Source organism: Lissotriton vulgaris, unplaced genomic scaffold (assembly GCF_964263255.1).
Source record: "Lissotriton vulgaris unplaced genomic scaffold, aLisVul1.2 SCAFFOLD_750, whole genome shotgun sequence".
NCBI classification, from domain to species: Eukaryota; Metazoa; Chordata; class Amphibia; order Caudata; family Salamandridae; genus Lissotriton; species Lissotriton vulgaris.
In genome coordinates, this window is record NW_028245030.1 from 593,002 (window position 1) to 614,606 (window position 21,605).

Genomic DNA, 21,605 nt, shown 5'->3' on the forward strand with positions numbered 1-21,605 from the left:
ACCCAGATCTGTGACTGGGGGTGAGTGTCTGAAAAGTTTCAGCACACCGTCCATCATCTCCTTGTGTTTTCTTAAAAGGTTAGCCCAGGACTCCCAGCCCTGCACTTTATGATGCTCTTATTATCCCATTCTCCTTCCTGGGATGTGCCTAGGCCCCTGCCTTGTGACCTCACTCTGTATCAAAGAGCACCCTTTGAAGTGGACAAGGGAGGCCTGGTCCTCCCCTCCTCAGTGTATGTCCCATCCAGCTTACAGGAATGCAGCACAATACAAGTCTGTCTGGGAGTGATCTCTTTACCTCCTCTTCATGTTTCACTGTGCAGGTCTGGTTCTTTCTAAATGGATCAAGGGCCTTCCATCGATTGTACCATCCAAAGGCACACATAAACTGAGTGCATCTATAAAGCATACATGCACAGCATAGTCTTGTATCCTTCACATACTGTACCCACTCAGACAAACATACATCCAGCACTTCCATTTAACACACACACACTGCCCAAGACTGTATCCTGCATGCACTGTACCACTCATAGGCACACATACACCCAGCACATGCACACACCATCCTTCATGTAGTGTACCACTCACATGTACACATACACCCAGCACATGCAGTTATCCTGCATGCACTGCACAGCACGACATCCTTCTGGTTCAGTATCACTCACAGGGACATGCACCTCCAGCACATGCATAAACTAAGCACACACTCCTCAGCACTGCATTATCCATGTATTACACACTTCTCAGGTACACACAGATACAGCACTTCAGCGCTGTGCAGTATTTAATATCGATCCACAGCAGTGGAAATCTTTAAAGGTTAAAAAGGACCTGTTCATTTCTACTGATCACTACACTGTATGCTGCAACCGCCACACTTGTGCTGCTTAAACCTTGGTGAAGGCAGTAGCCTTCCACCACCACAAGGAAAGTGCTTTGGGAAACTCTCCAAGTCCAACAAGATCACAAACAGTGAGACAGGCCTATGTCATGGTTCACACACACATGATCCGGGTTTGCCTATGACACACAATTCAGCATTAGGGATCCAGACATCAGTGCAGTTGGGCACATCTGTTAACATGTTGAGGACGTTTCCGTCCCAAAAAAGACATATGAATGTTCCGATCACAATTCTAATGAATAAAGTAGAGAAAGCTGAAGTGTCCAAGTTCTTTGTTATACTATTTCCAAGATAAGTTATATGGCAGACTTCTCATTTCTAGAAGTGCAAAATAGCACATATGAAAGACATACACAACTTTATGGCTGATGCTTTGGAGAAGTAACTGTTATATTGATGGCTAAATGAACTGCCACTTATCAAAACCTGATGGTGGTGGACTTTGTGCTTGTATCAAAAATAGGAGTCAGTGCTCTAGAGGAAAGGGAGAGCTGGGATTATGTGCTGGACACTTTGAAGTTCACATTCATTCCAAATTAAAACAACCACATAAAAGCAACACTGGAAATGATCTGAGGGGCCTCTGATAATGGATTGGTAACTGGTTTGGAATATGAAATGGTTATATTCTTGCCATGCTTGTTATCATGGGTGTTTATGTGTTTGATTATTAATGGCCTCAAAGAGCTGTTGCGACAGTCCCAATAAGGGCTCATCACAATCATAACTAAACATGAAAATATATGTATGAATTTGTATGTGGAAATGTAAGTTGTCAGTAGAAAGTAAAATAATAGCTTTGATGGATATGTAGGTTCAAAGTTGTTTAGAGATGTGTTAAAATAAAACAAGAGAAGGGAGTTGTGAGGAAAGAAAAGTTAAAGTAAGCAGCCTTTCAGCTGCAAAGATAAACTGATGCAATAATACCTTCGAACGATACAGGGATGGACTTGTACGAATGAGTGAGAAAAGAAGCAAGTTGCCGAGCTTAAAAAGGATGGGTTCAAGAAACAGAGAAATGTGGCCTCATTTGCATGCAAAAGCAACAGATAAACCCAAGTCCCACTACGGTAAACTCTTATTTTCATAGATCATTCCCACTATACCTATACAGTCTATAAAGATAGCCGAGATGATGCTGTGTTTGCAAGAGCTCCTCCTTTGGGCATCAGCCAAGGAGTCCCTGGGTAACACATTTCTTACCTTTGTGATGCTTAATAAATATACAGCTCTTAATCTAATTTAACTGCAGAATAACTAATTACTTTTCGACCATAAAAAGGACTGGACCAGAAGGAATACAAAGGGCTGCAGAAGTCGGGAGCTAACACTTAGCCGGCATTTTTCATGAGGTTTTCCGTGTCATACAGCATAACCTCGGGAGGAGCTGAAACTGGAAAGAATTACCCTACCGGTCAAGGTCTTTAACATAGGTGGTAAGCAGGTGACACATGGCGAATCACCAATAAAAGAGAACTATCCAATCGGGCAGTAACAGGACACAAAGAATCAGAAAGCAGTAGAGTATTTGCACCCTCCGATATCTGACTCAATGGCCTATCCCATGCATTTCCCAGTCACTGTTAACAGGTAAAGCCAGATACTTGGGAGTAGCAAGAGCAACATAGGAAAAGATGCCCTACACTGCTCACTCATATTTTTAGGGAGCACAACTCACCCGGGAGGGTATCCCTGCACTGAAAAGCAGAAGCAGCTTGGGCAGAGTCTAGGTGGGGAGCAATGCCTTGAGTTTCTTCTGAAATTCAAGGACTGAGAAGGTGACTTATGTGCAGAGCTAATTCTCCCTCGCTGCCAAAGCTTGGAACGAAGACCCAGCCATCGGATCCGGTTCTGTAATTGCATAGGATGTGTGCAAGTAGGAGCTGGACTGGGCGGAGGTGTCTGGTATCTATGTGGATGTTGTTGCCTCATCAATTACTCCGCTACATCCTAGAATAGTTGCCTCATCACCATAGGATCTACCACCCACATCAAAGTAAGTGTGGAACAGTGTAGGCACTAGATATTCTGCCAGAGAGGATGTGTATAGTGTCTTTGCCAGCCCTGGAGCATGCAAATAGATTACGCCACTCAGGAATTGCGGTTGAGCATATCTTTATTCTCCAACATGTATTCATATAGTGCACATTACATCATACTTCCCAGACCCACACCCTAACACCTCCCACCATATCACGTAGTTCCTGTTCAAGGTACGCCCAGAACCACAAGGGCCCTAGTGACTATAACATCAATATGTTGTGAGGGTTTCGAACCCTCCGATCGAGTTTCCGACCAACCCAAGATAGCCGCCAAGGAGGATGCGACCGGAAGTCCGGTTTGCGGTCGAGAGGCAGACGGCAACACAGGGGATACAACGGTTAAAGAGGACGAGGAGGAGCAAGAGCAGAGATGGCATTCGCGTTTGGGAGGAGAGGAAGCTGACTACAGAGAGTTGGAGGAACCTACAGGTGTACCGGAGGAGCCGAGGATCGACAGTGCCAGCGCAGAGCAGACAGGACGCCGGACCGGAGGGGAGGACCAGAAACAGCTCGAGGAGCAACGCGCTCGGGACTATGAACCTCTGTAACCAAGAGGAGTCGGAGTCTACCATAGTGGTAGGCCCAGGGGGGTCGTGGTAGCAGGCAAGTGCAGCCTGCATGTCAGGGGATATTACGGGGGTTGTGGGAGCGGGTCAGGGGTCACCAAAAGTCACCAAACGTTTCCCCCACCTAGGCACAACACGTTTGGGACTTGGTGAAGGTACACTACCCCTCCCTCATTTCTATATGTTTTCAAGGCCCCAGCCTAAAACCCTTTTCTTGTGTTTTTTGTTCTGGGTACGCCCAACCATTTGGGAGGAGGACAGAAGGAAAAGAAGAGACCCCTTTGTTGGATCTTCGCATTCAGAAGAACCCCGATTCATCTACATTGGTTCATTTTGTTTTGTGGACTCACAGAGACTACCTGAGACAATCCCTTATATACCTAGACAATAAAAAAAGCCTTAACTGCATCACTTAAAAGCTTTGGACTATCCTTAAGGTCAAGGAGCTGACCGTAACCTAGAAAGGGGGGGGGGGAGGGGAGTTAGGAGAGCCCCGACAACAGTGGTGTCAGAAGTGGGATTAAAGTCAGGTAACAACAGGACCCCACCATGGAAGCCATTATTACCCAATTGACCGAAGGCCAGCAGCACCTACAGTTAGTAGGTGCGGAAACAGACTAAACAGGCACAAAAGGAGAGGGAAATTTACAGACTGCCCTAAAAGATCAAGCAGCTCTTATGGCGACCAACCAACAAGATACTGCAGTATTACGCCTGACGGACACCATTTCAAGTGCTGTGTCCATCCCAATGTGCCTGGTTCAGTGTTGCAGAAATTTCAGGCAGGGGACGACCTGAACTATTTTGTGAATTTTGAGAGAGTTGCCTCCACCGCCACATGGCCTCCGGAAAGATGGGGACAATACATTGCGCCTTTGTTATCAGGCGAATTACAGGCTGCTAACCCAGCAGGGGTTACCGCCTACACTGACATAAAAAAGGCTATCCTAGAAAGATTAGGCTGTGATCAGAAAGGAGAAATGGACAACAGGGGACAATCCCAGGGCCTTATATTATAAAATCCGGGACTTAGGCAACCGTTGGCTACAGCCTACGATATCCTCTGTAGATGAGCTCACAGAGAAGGTGTACCTAGAACAGTATCTAGAGGCGTTACCATTCAACACTAGAGCTTGGATAAAACAACACCCTAACCGAACGGTTGCCCTCGTAGTAGATTTAGCCTGTGCCTATCACCGTTCTCCTGACTTTAAGGCCCCATCCCATAAACCTCAGGTTGGATCCCCACGGACCCCAATAAGACCGAGGTTGATCCCAGTAGAACTGAAGGGACAAAGCCACCCACGACCCCAACCCCAACCAACAGCACCATCTTCTGCCCTACCCGGACCTCAGTGTTTCCACTGTGCAGAATGGGGACTTATAGCTCGCAACTGTCCCTCCCGTCTTCCCCCACAGGAGCCTATGGAAGTAGGGTATACTTGAGGGAGAGTATTAGTAACAGGGAATCCACCAGAAAGGTATAAAAAACCAATGTAAGTGAATGGGAGACCCGTAATAGCCGTCCTAGATACAGGATGTCATCAAACTGTAGTTGATCACTCATTAATAAGAGAATCCCAACTAGTTACATAAGAATGTATACAAGTCACCTGTGTTCATGCGATAAACTATATCCCCTTGCTGAAGTCCTACTGGACATAGACTGAGAATCCCAGCTCAGGAAAGTGGGGGTGGTACCAAACCTTCCGGAGACAGTCCTATTGGGGACGGACCTTCCCTGGTTCCATGAGTATTTACAGGCGTACACCAGCCCTTCTCTCACGACTCTATGGTTGAACAGTGCCCCTTTCTTTGAGGAAGAGATAGCACCTCTCAGTAAGCCACCGAAAACGCGCAGTGAGAAAAGATGCGATAAAGCCAGGTATGCCCAAGGAAAACCAGTCTTACCCACTAGTATCTTCACTTCCTCAGACCCATCACAGGAGCCAGGAATGAGCTTCCGTACCGCTCAAAAAGACGACACCACGCTCCAACACGCTTGGAACCAGGTCCAGGAAGATCAACCGGATAAGGCAGGCCCCTTCTTTTGTATAAAGAAGGGCCTTTTATATTGGGTTTCTCATGAAGGTGATAAAAGAAAAGAACAGCTACTAGTCCCACGGTCTTATAGGGAGCAAGTATTGTCACTAGCTCATAGCCAAACGGGGTGGACATTACAGTAAAGAACACACTCTTAAATACTTGCTGCCTAGATTTTATTGGCCAGGGATATATCAAGAGGTAGCAAGAAATCGCTCCACATGTCCTCGCTGTCAGCTCATTAATACCCCTGCTGTCCCTAAAGCACCCCAGCAACCCCTTCCCATCATTGATGTGCCCTTTAAAAGGGTTGGAATGGATCTGGTAGGGCCTCTCATTCCCTCTGCTAGAGGTCACCAATTTATTCTCGTTTTGGTTGACTATGCTACCAGATATCCCGAAGCTATACCTTAGTCGTCCACCACTACCTCAGCAGTAGAGTAGGGTTTCCTCAGGAGTTGCTAACTTATCAGGGCACCCCCTTTATGTCCCGCCTTATGAAACAGGTTTGTAACATCCTCAAAGTGAAACAAATACGCACATCGGTATACCATCCTCAAACCGATGGCTTAGTAGAACGATATAACCGCACCACTAAAACCATATTGTGGAAAAGCATAGACAAAGCAGGGAGAGATTGGGATAGGAAATTACCCCTAGTCTTGTTCGCTATCAGACCACACGAACAGAAATCAACAGGGTTCTCCCCTTTTGAGCTCCTATTTAGGAGACAGCCCAGAACCCTTCTGGACATGGCAGTGGAAAAAATGGACCGAAGAGGAAGAGGAGGGTCAACCCTTGTTACAATACTCAGCGAACCTGAAGGAAACCGGGTACTCCCTATGGGAAGAGGTACGGGTTAACATGGAGGGGGCTCAAGACAGGCAGAAACGCCTTTATGACCGCCAAGCTAGTCTTCGAGAATTCCAAATAGTTGACAAAGTACTTATACTTTTACCCAGTACTGAGAAAAAACTCCTGGCCACCTGGCAAGGTCCGTACAAAATACTGGACAAAGTGACACATGTCACGTACAGAGTAGATGTACCCCACAAAAAGAGCGAGGGGCAAATATACCACGTAAATCCATTAAAAGCCTGGGAAGAGCCCCTCACAAGTGCTTCAAGGGGAGGGGCTTCCATCCACCACATCACGACAAACGGACCTGTTGAAGTGTCCTTTATACCCAAGGATAGTAAAGAAGAGAACCAAGTGCATTTAGGACCCAGAGTAACACCCGAGCAAAGACATCAAATGCTCTCTCTATGTGGGAAGTATACAGATGTAGTATCTGCTGATCCGGGAAGAACTACATTAGTTGAGCATGACATTCACACAAGACTGAACATCCCGTAAAACTGAAACCCTATCGCATCCCTGAAGCCAGGAGGGAAGCAGTGAACCAAGAGATACAGTCCATGTTAAAGGCTGATATAATCGAACCCTCTAACAGCGCCTGGTCATCTACAATCGTACTCGTCCCAAAACCAGACGGCAGCATCAGATTTTGCATAGACTTCTGCCAGGTATATGCGGTGTCGAAATTTGATGCCTATCCGATGCCAAGGGTGGACGAATTGATTGAGCGTTTAGGGGAAGCCAGAGTAATGACCACAACAGACCTAACAAAAGGCTATTGGCAGATCCCCTTATCCTCCTCTGCCAAAGAAAAGACAGCCTTCTCTACACCAACAGGTCTATACCAGTTCAAAGTCCTACCCTTTGGACTACATGGGGCTCCTGCGACTTTTCTGCGATTAATGGTCAGAATACTCACACTGATCATAAATTTGCTGTTGCTTATTTGGACAACATTGTGGTACATAGCCCCGATTGGGAAACACACCTTGTAAACCTAGAAGCTGTACTCCAATCCCTAAGACAAGCAGGGCTCACTCTTAACCCTAAAAAGACCACTTTTGGAACCGACAGTATAGAGTATCTAGGTTACACCATCAGTGACGGTTGCATAAAAGCGCGGGGGACAAAAATAGAAGCCATCACTAGAATTCCCCGACCCATGTGCAAGACAGACATACGGTCCTTCCTTGGCTTAGTGGGCTATTATAGAAGGTTCATACCACACTTCTCTGAGCTCGCTAGTCCCCTTTCTGACTTGCTCACAAGAAAAACACACAGGAAAGCATCTTCCCTGGTCAGCTCCCCAAGAAGACAGTTCCCAAAAGCTGAAAGCCATTCTTTGTACGTCTACAGTGCTTACCTGCCCTGACTTCAAAAAAAACATTTGTGCTACAGACAGATGCATCCGGAAGAGGCCTGGGTGCTTTATTATCCCAACCAGACAACTCAGGGGACTTACGCCCTGTTTGATATCTAAGTAGGAAGCTGTTCCCAAGGGAAACCAATTATGCAACCATTGAAAAGGAGTGCTTAGCACTAAAATGGGCCATGGAAGTGCTGCAATATTATCTTTTAAGATACTCCTTTTTAGTGTTAACAGATCATGCCCCCCTGACTTGGTTTTCTCTACATAAAGACTCTAACCCAAAAGTTTTACGCTGGTTCCTTGCATTGCAGCCTTTCACCTTTGAAGCCATACACGTTCCAGAGAAGCTACAAACCAATGTGGACTATTTATCCAGATTTCCGGTTCTGGAATGGCCAGCTCGTCCATTCCCAAGGGGGAGGCAATGTGAGGGTTTCGAACCCTCCAATCAAGTATCCTACCAACCAAAGATGGCCGCCACGGAGGATGCAACCGGAAGTCCGGTTAGCGGTCGAGAGGCAGACAGCAATACAGGGAAGGCGACGGATAAAGAGGACGAGGAGGAGCAAAGATGGCATTCGCGTTCGGGAGGAGGGGAAGCGGACTACGGAGAGTTGGAGTATCCTACAGGTGTACCGGAGGAGCCGAGGATCGACGGAGAGCCAGCGCCGAGCGGACAGGAGGCGAGGACCAGAAACAGATCGAGGAGCAACGCGCTCCGGACTACGAACCTCTGTAACCAAGAGGAGTCTGAGTCTCCCACAGCCACGGCCCAGGGGGATCGTGGTAGCAGGCAAGTGCAGCCTGCATGTCAGGGGATATTACGGGAGTTGTGGGAGCGGGTCAGGGGTCACCAAACGTTTCCCCCACCTAGGCACAACACGTTAGGGACTTGGTGAAGGTACACTACCCCTCCCTCATTTCTATATGTTTTCAAGGCCCCATCCTAAACCCCTTTTCTTGGGTTTTTTTGTTCTGGGTACGCCCAACCATTTGGGAGGAGGACAGAAGGAAAAGAAGAGACCCCTTTGTTGGATCTTCGCATTAAGAACCCGGATTCATCTTCATTGGTTCATTTTGTTTCGTGGACTCACAGAGACTACCTGAGACAATCCCTTATATACCTGGACAATAAAGAAAGCCTTAACTGCATCACTAAAAAGCTTTGGACTACCCTTTCCTTAAGGTAAAGGAACTGACCATAACCTAGAAAAGGGGGGGGGGGGGGGGGGGGGGAGTTAGGAGGGCCCGACCACAATGTACATCTCCCACTTTGTTAAATAAAGAGTGGTAGGCTTCATTTGAAATCACATTCCCTCAATCAATTGTCGAGAAACTTGCGCTTGTGATGGAGGTTTACCCGTTAGGCAACGGAAGCAAAGGCACAGGCTTGAGGGCAGGACCTGCATGCGTGATTGCCTCATACACAGTTTCAGGAGCTGGCGAGTGTTGAGGTTTGTGATTAAAGTGTGAGGTGTCCCCAAGTGATGGACTTTCCAAGACAATGTGCCGTCACCATGTGTCCCTTGCATGCCACCACCTGTAAAAGGATCAGTGGCAAAAGGTGAGTCAGTCGTTCGTTTCTGTCCCTGGTTTACCAGTACCCAATCTCCTTTGTCACTGACAATTTCCTGGGTGTGGCGTCGCTGATCAGCATAAGCTTTCATTTTTCTCTTATGAGAGGGATCGGTGTCACAAAGTTTGCCAGAATTCACTGATCAATCTGATGTCCATTGAGGTAGATTTCCTCTGATGGCTCTCCCAAAGAACAAGGTAGCTCTTCTCCCACCAGTGGTGGAGCAGAGTTGATAGATAGGCCTGGAGGGTATAGACAATGGCTTGGCTCAAGCTCGATTAGTTCCATGGATGTTCGTTAAATTACCCTCTTGAGGGTGCCCATAAATCTTTGAACTACACTATTGGCTTGGGGCCAGACGGGCATACTCTTTTGGTGGTAGACGTTGAGACACACAAGAAACTATTTGCTGTTGAAAGATGGACCATAATTAGATTAGATTAGATGATCTCAGGTATAACCCAAGTTGCATAGATTTCATCAAGCCTTTCTATAACATTCCCAAGAGTAGTTGAGAACAGTGGCTCCACCAAAGGAAAACGAGAATATTTGACTATGACTACCATGAGATGCTGTCCATCTTCTAATGGTCCAAAGAGGAAAACTGTGATGATCCGTTGTCTTAGGCTTTTCGGCATGACGATTCTCGAGCCTCTCAGTATTAGGTCTACTTGTGTGACCGCAAACTCATCCTGTGTGTTTTGAACGTTTGGAATTCAGCATCATTGGCAAGAGGCGGTGTGCTTCGCATCTATGACTTTGTCTCAATGAGTTCTTGGACAACAGTCATGTTTCTGTCTCTGTTGCTGGCAGCAATGATTTGGTACACAGACAGGCGCTACTGGTGTGCTGGACCTTACAATATAATTGAAATATTCTTCAGCCAATCTGGATGTCGAACTAGGAGCTCTCGAAAAGTAATCTGCTGGGTTCTGATCCTTTCCAGGCTTGTGTACAATCTCATAGTCATGGTCTTGCAGCCTCAACCCCCTCCTTTCGATGCAAGGGGCATCTTACCCTGTGGGTTTCCAAACAGTGAGTAATATCTGGTGGTCCGTGAGGACATTAAATAGTTTTCCATAGATAAATACATGAAAATGTTTGCCGGTCCACACCACAGCCAGACTTTCCTCTCCAGCTGAGAGTAGGCAGGTTCTACTTCAGACAGGCTTTGACTGCCATAGGCCACAATGTGTCTCTGAGCATTCAAATGGCGAGTGTTGCGCAAGGGTTGCCCCCAGTCCCACTGGGCTTGTAACTATCATTAATTCAGTGTATAGCGTGAGGATGAAGTAGAGCATTTCAGTTGCATGTTTTAGTTCTTTGAAACTCTGATCACATTCAGGAGACCACTGAAAAGGAACATTACTCTTTGTCAAGTCTCTCAATAGGGCACTTTGGCAAAATTGCAAATGTATCTTGAGCAATAACTAGCCATATCTAGAAAGGATTAAGCATGGTAAAATCTGGGAGGGGGTGGGGGCACATGAGTGACAGTGCTTGAGCCCTGTCTGGATCTGGCATCATTCCCCCATCACAGAATATGTGCCTGAATAAATTATGTTTGGATTTGTGAAATTCACATTTCTTGCATTCAAAGTGAGACCTGCATCAGCAAGTACTTGGCACACTGGAGTGAGGTCTTTGTCGTGTTCTTTCAGACCCCCCAGGATATAGCGGCATGGATTAGCAAATTTAGCGGCACAAAAATGGAAATTTAGTGGCAATTTGGCGGCATTTTATTTGGCCATTTTTCCGACAACAAACACAGATATTTTAGTTTTTTTAGTTATTTAACAACATGAAGCTATGTATTTTTGGTTTATTTACAATGTAGACACTTTGTTTCCCTCGAAAAGCAAAAGACTGCCCGTCAGCTGCCCAGGGCAGCAAAACAGCATTACAGGCAGTAGGTGTGACACACTCTCATACACAACAGACGCAGTGAGTGCAAGGTTCTATCAACCTAATATAAACTTATTTTCACTTGTGCGGGTTGTCTATTTACTTATGCACTATTGCGCGACTTCCTCTGATGTGTATGCAAAACGTACCTTTTGTCCCGAATTTTCATCCTGAATTTTGACCCTTTATCCTGAATTTTTGCACTCACTGTCCTGAATTTGCACCCATGCCAGTTGGTCACCCTAGTGGCGGTCTGGAATAGACTGAATTGTCACAATTGAAGGAGTGTTAGTAATTGTGTTAGTCCTGCCTGGGAGGGCAATGTGGGTGCAAACTGGAGTAGCCTACTGACGAGCGCCTCTGCACATATTTTTTCGCAAATTAAGCACTGGGGTTGAGTGGGAAATTGATCAGTGAGGTTGAATGAGGGACCACGAGGTCCGAGAAAGTTCAAATGGAGACTGAGGTCTGAGGGTTTGTTGGAGCAGGAGGGGTGAGGGGCTCTGAAGCCTAAGCGTGGGAGTGGGAGGGCGTTCAGGTGTTTAAGGAAGGGAGGCTTTTTTCTGAATTTGTTGTTTGTAGCCCCTGTGTTTTCCACCATTAAATGCAACCTTTCTTTCACAAAACTGCAGCATCTGTCTGTCTCAGACTGTGCTGCGGGAATATGAACAAAGATTTTCAGCCGTCTTTTCGTGCCCCAAACCCACCTCCGGTTTTTCAGTACTTTCAGCTTTAAGTTTTTCTGGCCAATAGCCTTTGACCTTTCACTTCCTCGAACTTTGTGACCAATAAGAACTAGGTAACATACAGGCGCATACTGGTTCACGGCACCCCCGCTTGGAAGTGAGACAACACCCCGTCAGAGCCGTCACCAGCCAATGAGCCCCCAGGGCTGGTAGAAGATAACCTATCAGGTGAGAAACGAGACAGGTGAAGAGAAACACATGCATTATCTCGCTTGCTAATCGCTCTGGCAGATCCCCCAGGATATAGCGGCATGCGTTATCTTTTGTACAAATGCTGTGATTTCTACAAAAGTGCCGATTTCGCGGCAAACCGCGAAATCGCGATATCCTGGAGGGTCTGTCTGGGTTCTCCCAAAGACCGGTATGTCGTTAATGTAATTAAAAGCATGTGTAGCAGGTTGGATTACACGGTGGATAACATCCTGAAATAGGTCAGCAGCCGAAGATACACTAAAACTCAGTCTCTTGGATGTGAACAACCAACATGAGTGAAGAAAGTGGTAATATATCTGTAGTTCTCTTCTAAGTCGGGTACCCCTGTTTAGGTCAATATGGGAAAGAACTTTAGTCCTGTTCAGTTGCATGATTATGTCTGCTAGATGGGGACCAGGGTGACTCTCTTTCAATGGCTCTATTTGGCTGGCACATAAACACAAATGTGCACCGCTCCTTTACTGACCTTTTTTGTAATACTACTATGGGCGAAACCCAACACGTGGAGCCCATGGAACATTCAATGATGTCATGTTTCAAAAGTGTTGCCAGACCTTTTTCTACAGCTTCTTGCAGGTGAAAAGCAAATTTACGGTGCTGCTGAGCAACCCGGACGAACGTCTTAGTTGATATGAAGCTGCACTTTTATCTTCTTGAGCTTTACCAAATCATTAAACGACAACAGGAATTGGGTTGTCGTAACCTCAGTCTGAGCACAGAGTTTGTAGTTAATGGATATTAACCCCATATCAGCTGATGTGGCAAAACTGAGCAAACATGCACTAGACAAGGTTCCTTGCAGAACATGAATGGTGGCTTGTACCGACGCTGTTTTGTGTTGTATTGCCGCTGTAAATGACCCTTGGCTCTGTAATGGTTTCGAAGCTGCCCAGGTATATACTTTTGGGTCCGACAGAGTGAGGCTTGGCAAAGGCGAGAGGCTGTTGAACTTTTTCACTGACATGATATTTAATCCAACGCCCCAATGTCAATTATGAAGATTATGGTGTGACAGATTACCTTCAAAGTAATTCTGGGACAGAGTCCAAAAGAAGTTCAGCTCTTTGTTTGTGGAGTTTTTTTATTTCGGTCTTCACAATCAGCTAACCCCACATGTGCACATCATCATCACACACCCATCTTCTTCAATCGTACTCAATGGCGATGTTGAAGAACCTCTGTACGAAGAACCTGACAACCTATTTTTGCTTGGCTTCTACTTGGTGTGGCTGATGTTGCCTTTTGATTATGTGGGCGTGGCGAGTACTTCTGGTACACTCTGGAGTCCAACTTTTCTTTCCGTCGTGACACTTGATTTTCCCTTAACCTCATCGCTGCTATTATTATTTTTCCCCTGTGCTGGGGCCTAATGATAATGGGTGTGGTCATGACGGAACCATTCCGTCATCAGCACAGCTCAACCGTGTCTGATGACAGAATGGTTCCGTCACCAGCATCGAAGGGGTTAACTTGACACACAGTCACAAATTGGTTCTCTTTCCTAGAACACTTAAAGATTTGTCCTAGGGCTGGTCATTTGCCTTATTGGGGAAACGAAATTCCACATCGGGGTTTTCTTCAACGACATCGATGCATCAGTTTTGTGCTTCAGTTTTGTGCTTTTTTATGGTTGGCACTGATTCACTGTGCATTGTCCCTGCTTCCATATCAGCAGCTTATTGTTCTGCTCGCTCCTTTGCACATGCAGCCATCAGCCTTTTTTCTGGACTGAGCTTCCCTCTCAACATGTGCCTTCTAAAGGAATCTGGAAGGCAGCTATCAATGACTCTGAGGTGCATGGCTTCTTCAGTGGTAAAGTCACAGTACTTGCAATGTTTAATAATTGCGTCAAGTCTTTCAACAAAATCATCCATTGTTTCACTAATGTGTTGTGCTTTGCTGAAGATTTACCTTTCACAAATCAACATTATTTTGAACTTGGCTTCCAGCGCTTCTTTCACCTTTTGGTATAATGTTGCATCAGTCTGTGCAACTTTCTTTAGCACTGTGGATAAGTGTGGCTCACTGGTTAGAGCGGCAGACCCTGATGCAGATATCTGACCCGGGACCAGGGTTCAATTCCCGTCGCGGCAGGGTCTTGGGCTCAATGTCTGCGGACCCGATAATTCTCGCCACGGTACCTACTCTAATCATGGGTCCCACTTTGCAACTCTGGGCAATAGCTTTCTTAATCTCCACACCGACCCTAATCGCTAAGGATGCCTGGCTTCACCTTGGGATGCCCAGGAGTGGGCGCCTCACAGGAACAGGCCAGGATGGGTTCTCAGCGGTACAGCGCAGGGACACACTGCTAAGTGTAACCAGGCGCTTTATAAGCTCAGTTACTACTACTACTACTTCATCACCTGCAAGCTTTTTCAAATATTTGAGGATTTTCTGATCTTCCTCTTCTAGAGCATCTATGAAGTTATCAAATGTTTCAATCTATGCAGTCCACCTGGCACTAATGTTCTGTTTCTTGGATGTGTTGAATGGCGGTGGTGGCTTTAAGAACACGCCTGCATTGTATTTTGTGCTCCTTTCTTCCGATATTAGGACAAGTCATTCAACTAATTTCTTGAGCAGGGTGACTCCGACACCCTCTGCAACCGTCAGTCGCACGCAGAAGCATGTTTTGCAGTATGGCTCAATCGCCCCTAAATGAGAGTATGCTCTGCTTCTTGTAACTAGTTGGTGTTACGGTTATTTTCTTGCTTCGTTAAATAGTTGCTCTATTTTCGTGGCGCAGCGTCTCTGCCCAAATGCTTCACCAGCAGGATTGGCAGGCATTTTGAATACACTCCTTTGCAAGGTCTTCCATTGTTTCTGCGGCTGTGTATGGGCTGGAGCAGGGCTTTGACTCCCCATGCCAGTCACAGACTGCTTTGCTTCGATTCTGGGCAGCAGACGCAAGCAGTTTGCCATACCGCTGCTAACTTTCATGGAAAGCAGTCTTGTTTTCCACAGGCACGTAATCGAACCTTCGTCACCAGCTGTAGCGTCTTCCCCAGTCCAGGAGCATGCAAATAGATTACGCCACACACAGGAACTGCGGTTGAGCATATCTTTATTCTCCAACATTCATTCACATACTGCATATTACGTCATACTTCCCAGAACCACACCCTACCTCCCCCACATATCACGTAGTTCCTGTCAAGTTCTACAGAGGAACACAAGAGTGCATATAGCACTAATATGCTTCAATGTGCACCTGTCCGCAGTGGAAAAGAAGATTACGCACTAGTCTGTACGAGACCTTCTAGAAACATATGCGCAAGTGAGGTGCAGAATGGATCTTTATGTGCATACCTAGTGAATGCTTGTACAGAACTATGTGAAGACCTAAAAGCTGATACTAGAATATTCTGCTTGCTGCAGCACGGTACAAGTTTTTCAAATACAGTTAAGGAGCATGGTATGCAGTAACCTTTGTGGGCATTTTTCTTATCGGGAAGATACTGAAGGAAAGTTACTGCAAGCCCATAACAAGACACACTTATAGAATTTGTAGAAACGTTGTGGATTACTATAAAACACTTGACATGAAAACCAGTAGGTGTGCCTCCTCCTAAGCCGATTTATGCCATGCACTGTGCAAGAGTGGCATCTAGGACGGGATGCATTTTTCCCCATTGAGGAAAACCAGGGACACAAGTTGATAATGATACGATCTGGAAATTTTCAAAATAATCTAGAGGCTTTACTCTGTACCGTAAACTACAGAAAATCGGAAATTACGAACCGATATTCGAGAGAAGAACGAGTACACAGAAAATGAAGCATGTATGGGTAATTAGAGAAGGAATCGTTTACCACTTTCGTTGAAAATTAACACAAGTGATTAGAGGGAAGCCACAAAAAAGTCACACGAGTATGAAAAGAATCGTAAACATGGATACATCTTCGCTCCCTCTAAGTGAGCTAAGGCCAGCATCAGAAAGTATCATGAAAAAATATAATATACATTAGTAGTTGCTAAGCTGTCATTACTTGAAACCTCTTCCTATATCGCTCTCATCTGTACTAGGCTCATGTAGACATCGGACCTGTCTTCCTCCTACCTACCATGTGTTCCTCCTCCACGTACCGCACCCTCCTATGTAACACACATCCAGATATTACCATAATCAGGCCCCCGTCCCGTCGCCCCCAAAGAGCCTAGCTATCCTTGCCATTGTGCCCCGTACACAAGACTATGCAACATGCCCGTTACGCAAGCACTTGAAACTTGCACAAACCCTGCTCAAACTTCTGGCCGCTTCCTCCCGGTACACCAGCCCATTTCTTCCCCAGGCGAACTGGCGCTGAAGGCTCTCAAAGTTTCCCAGCGCATTCATACAATCCGTTCTGCGCTCTCTTGTCCAGTTTAAGTTCCTAGTAACTGTTCCTCGTGCAAAGTGTACCTTTTCAGACCCGCGATGTTCCCTGGCCAGGGTTCTGTACGCTACGACCCTCCCGAAGGATCCTGCTAACCTCCCACACTCACCAAAGAGCCCTTGCACCAAGCTCAGCGGTGCGCTGAGCCAGTCCCCGGCAACAGGCATGGTATACAGAGCAGGCAGGACGGCCACTCTCCGAGCTCAGGCTGCTGGCGGGAAACAGACGTCACTAGCATCACCTCCGACCCCGCGCAGCATAGACAGAGAAGACATAAGAGCATGATCACAGAAGACGGACCACATGGACTCCGTGCGCTGCCATCTTGGAAGAGTATTGCTTTACAATTGTATTTTTAAAGTGCTTTGCTCCCAATGAAAGGATTACATGTATTTACTCGAAGACAGAGCCAGCTACAAAACCATGAAAAGTATACAAACTAAAACTTTTGTTTGTGGGAATGCTGAAATAAATTACGTTCGCATTAATGTGTCATATGTGACATTTGACAGGCCATATCAAATTAGTTTATAAAATGCACGCCAGGACCACAATGCCTATAATTCATAGTCATACGAAATCCAGAAACAACTCAGTGTCCTTGATGATATGAAAACAGCTGCACAGCCTAAACATATTCTTACACAATATTAATGAACAAACATCAATTGTTTCTTGAGGTATATTATTTAGCTTTGCCATTCTCGTGATCAAATTGTACAGGTTTAAACCGATAATCCTTAATTATACCATCACAATTAATGCATTTGTATAATGATTGAGAAAACAGGTTTTGAAAGACCAAAGCATATTTTAATTCGTCCTGATGTAGTGTTACGCTCTAGTCCTTGCAGTTGCGTATGATGCGACACGCAAGGACGTGAGAGCAAAGGAGGTGCGCATGCGGGAGACGCGATGTGCGCATGTGTGAGCGACCGGAACGCGAAGATAGTAAGGTGCTCGGCGCTCTTCTTGCGATGTGCAATAGATTTGAATAAATAGATTTCCTGCGACCTACAGCGTCTGTCTCCTCATTTATAGAGGTGAATACTCACAACTTCACAGTGGCGACGAGGAGTGGGATTCCCCACAAAGAAAGAAAAAAAAGAGAACTAAATACACGGAGGAGCAGCAGGAACCTAGGAATGCCGCACTGCACAAGTTAGCTGAAAGGGGGAGTAGAAGTACAGTGTCAGTAAGATCGCAAGTGGAGCGTGGCAGAGGCACAAGAAGCGGGAAGTTCCCACCACGTGCACCAGAGCCAGAAACCAAGGCGACCAAGGAGGAGGAGCACGGTAGGCTGGAGTCACTACCCCCACAGAGGCCCTGGCGGAACGGGGAGACCGCAGAGAAGGGGGAGAAGGAGAACCCCAACCCAACACGGCACAATGCGGGAAAGCAAGCGCGCCAGGCAGCCCTAGAAGCCAAGGAGGGGAACCGGAAGAACAGGCCAGAATGAGCGCCCAAGCATCGTCGCTCACCGCGCCGATTCCGTTCCTACCCAAGCCAGGCACACCCCAGATGAAGTGGGAAGACTGGAGGGAATACTTCAAAAATTATCTCGAAGCCTTGGAGGATGAAACTGGGGAAGCCTTTACCAGCGCGAGGAGGAGAAGGATACTCTTACATAACCTAGGCCCGGAGGGGATAAGAGTGTTCACAAATCTAGTGCCCATGACCAGACCAGCAGCGGACGACGACGTTTTCAAGCACGCCTTAGAGGACCTGTACAATCACTACCGTCCAGCGGTATGTGTCTCCATTGATCGTTTCAACTTCCAGCAGAGAAAGCAAGAAGCGGGAGAATCCATAGACGACTACGTCGCAGCATTGAGAAGATTGGCCATTACATGCAAGTACAGGGCACTTCAAGAGGATTTCATAAAGGACCAAATCGTTATGCACACCACCAGCAAGAAAATACAGGATAAGCTGTGGGCACACGGAGAAGCGACGCTGAAAGAAGTTATAGCAATAGTAAAGAAGGCGGAGCTGTCGAAACGATGTGCCGATGCAGCGAAAAGGGAGAACACCCAGAGAGCCATGGTAAACAGAGTGGATGATGCAGAGCACTCAGGAAGAAATAGAACAACGCCCGGAGACAATAAAGGAACCAACAGATGGGTAGGAAAGCCAGGACACGTGGGGAAACAGTCCGTGGATAGCAAAACCACGAGCTACAGGTGCGGAAGTGCAACCCACGCGGCTCAAGACAAACGCTGCCCGGCATTCCGGGCGAAATGCATGTTCTGTGGCCTAATAGGACACTACGAGAAAGGATGTCGCAGGAAAGGGAAGAGGTCGGTAGTGAAGTACATAGCACAAGACCAACCAGGAGGAGAAGAAGAGGAACTGGATGAAGAGGATCTAGTGTTGTGCATTGAGGAACAAGTGTTGGGAAAAGAAAACAAGCGCTCTAGTAAACCGCGAGCTGACATGCTGATAGGGGGAGTGAAGATCAGGATTGCGATAGACTCAGGATCCCCGTACACCCTAGTCCAAAGATCAGTGTGAGAAGAAGAGTTCCAGCCCAGCCTAGGACCCAAATTGGAACCACCAGACATACGGCTGGTGTCGGACACGAGCAATCCGATCCCCATGGTAGGCTACAGGACCCTGAAGTTTGAATTCAGGGAAAAAACAGCGGAGTGCAAACTGTACGTGGCAGAGAAGGGCCCCTCGGTGTTGGGGTGGATGGACCAAGGAGACCTAGGGATAAAACTGGACCCGGGAGGTGATGTGCAAGTGCTGCTGACGGACTTCGAGTGCTGGCCAGACCCGGAGAAAGAAAAAAAAGGCTTCCCGAAAGTGTTCGGTGGAAAGGTTGGCAAACTGGAGAAATTCACGCACAAAATCCTTCTCAAAGAAAACTCCCATCCAGTGTCCCTCAAGGTCCGGAATGTACCCATAGCGGTGAAGGAAGCCGTGCAGCAGGAATTACACAGATTGGAAGAGCAAGGAATAATTGAACCCATAGACAGCTCGGAGTGGCTGTCACCCTTAGTTGTGGCAGGAAAACCCAACGGCAAGGTGCGTCTGTGTGTCGACCTTCGAGAGCTTAACAAGTGCCTGATAGTGGAGAAATTCCCGTTGCCCCGAATAGAAGAAATGCTATCCAGAACGAGGGGAGTAAAGTGGTTCTCCACCATTGACCTTGCGTCCGACTATCATCAGATAGACCTGCACCCATCAAGCCGGAAATTCTCGTCCTTTATAACACCCTTCGGAGGCTATCAGTTCCGCAGAATGCTTTTTGGGCTGGCATCGGCCGCAGCGGTATTCCAAAATCTAATGCACCGCCTGTTCAAGGATGTGGAAGGCATCCAATATTTTCAAGACAACATCTTAGTGATGGGGATGGACCGAGAGGACCACGACAGGAAACTGAACAAAGTGCTGAGCGTGCTACAAGAGAAGGGCCTGACTGCTGAATGGGATAATTGTCGGCTGGGCATGTCATCCGTCACCTACCTCGGACATGAGATAGGAGGACAAGGGATAACCCTTAAGAGAGAGAACGTGAAAGCTATCTGCGATGCCAGAGCTCCCGTCAGCAAAGAGGAGGTGAGATCCTTCCTGGGGATGGCCGAATATTATAGCAAGTTCGTTCAGCACTTTGCCACAAAGACACATCAATTCAGACAGCTCATAAGGGACAAGACAGTGTTCCATTGGGATGAAGAAGCACAAAGAGAATTCGAAGAGTTGAAGAGAGACATAAGCCAAGCGGTGCCGTTGCATGGACATGATCCTCAGGGACAGACCATACTGACCACGGATGCCAGCGAGAAGGGGCTGGGAACAGTCCTCGCGCAAGAAAGGGAAAATGGGACTGTGGAGATTCTCAGCTTCGCATCAGGAGTGTTATCTCCCACAGAACAAAAGTTCAGTGTGATTGAGAAGGAAATGCTGTCGGCGGTATGGGCCATGGAGAAGTTCAGACAGTTCCTGTGGGGTACGAGATTTCGTCTACAGACAGACCACAAACCGCTGGTCAAGGTACTCACCTCGAGTGACCAAAAATATCAACAAAGGGAGTGAAGAGGTGGTGCAACAAGGCACCGCGGTGGGCTAATCCTCCTCTTATGAACGTCTAAATAATCAACAAAGACCACCTGAAACAGACATACAATACATATTCCGATGGTGTTGGAATACACTCAGTGTGTTAAAATACCCCTCACACACCAAAAGGGCCCTTGGTGTCATGCTTCATCATCGGGGTCTTCCCGCCCCCGCTGCGGGACGGGGCAGTGCTGCGACAAGCGGCTACGCCGGAGCACCTTTTAATTGTGAGTACTATGTGAGTGATAATGGAGTGAGTGTCAGTGAGGTCAGAAGTGATGAACAGTGAAATTAAAGTTAAAAAATACCTGGCCTGGTGTTTAGAAAAAATTATTTAATAGGCACTGGCTGGTATCGTTAAAAGGGGTGAGGCGGAGTGCAAGATCGGGTTACTAGTCTTGCTCTCCTGTGTGGGTCAACATGTTTCGGGGCGACATGCCCCTTCGTCAGGACCGGGATGTATAGATCCCCCTGTCACTCACTAATGCGCTCCCACAGATAGAGAGTGTTGTGTTTGATCAATGTGTATAAATAATTTAAATACACGTGAAAGAAGCTCGGTCAGTAATACTGATGATGTAAGCTTATTGAATGATGAGACAATGCCCCATGAGCCAAGCTGGGCGAAGGGTATAGAGGGTCCAATCAACCCCCACACCTCAGTGCTTCCTCCTTCGTCAGTGGTTACCACGGAAGCCACTGACGAAGGAGGAAGCACTGAGGTGTGGGGGTTGATTGGACCCTCTATACCCTTCGCCCAGCTTGGCTCATGGGGCATTGTCTCATCATTCAATAAGCTTACATCATCAGTATTACTGACCGAGCTTCTTTCACGTGTATTTAAATTATTTATACACATTGATCAAACACAACACTCTCTATCTGTGGGAGCGCATTAGTGAGTGACAGGGGGATCTATACATCCCGGTCCT

The 21,605-nt window shown here is 46.8% G+C and overlaps 1 protein-coding gene across 2 annotated transcripts in view; it reads right to left on the reverse strand.

Annotated features, from left to right (window-relative positions):
• MCMBP (minichromosome maintenance complex binding protein) overlaps positions 1 to 16,866 on the reverse strand; it is a 208,545-nt gene extending 191,679 nt beyond the window's left edge. Inside the window, exon 1 of one of the 2 annotated variants that reach the window (XM_086948988.1) lies at positions 16,718 to 16,866. In XM_086948988.1, the coding sequence (XP_086805114.1) occupies positions 16,718 to 16,775 (58 nt within the window). In that variant the 5' untranslated portion in view covers positions 16,776 to 16,866. The remainder of the gene's footprint in view (positions 1 to 16,717) is intronic. The other variant, XM_086948987.1, reaches the window with a different exon arrangement.
• Positions 16,867 to 21,605: the final 4,739 nt, after the last annotated feature.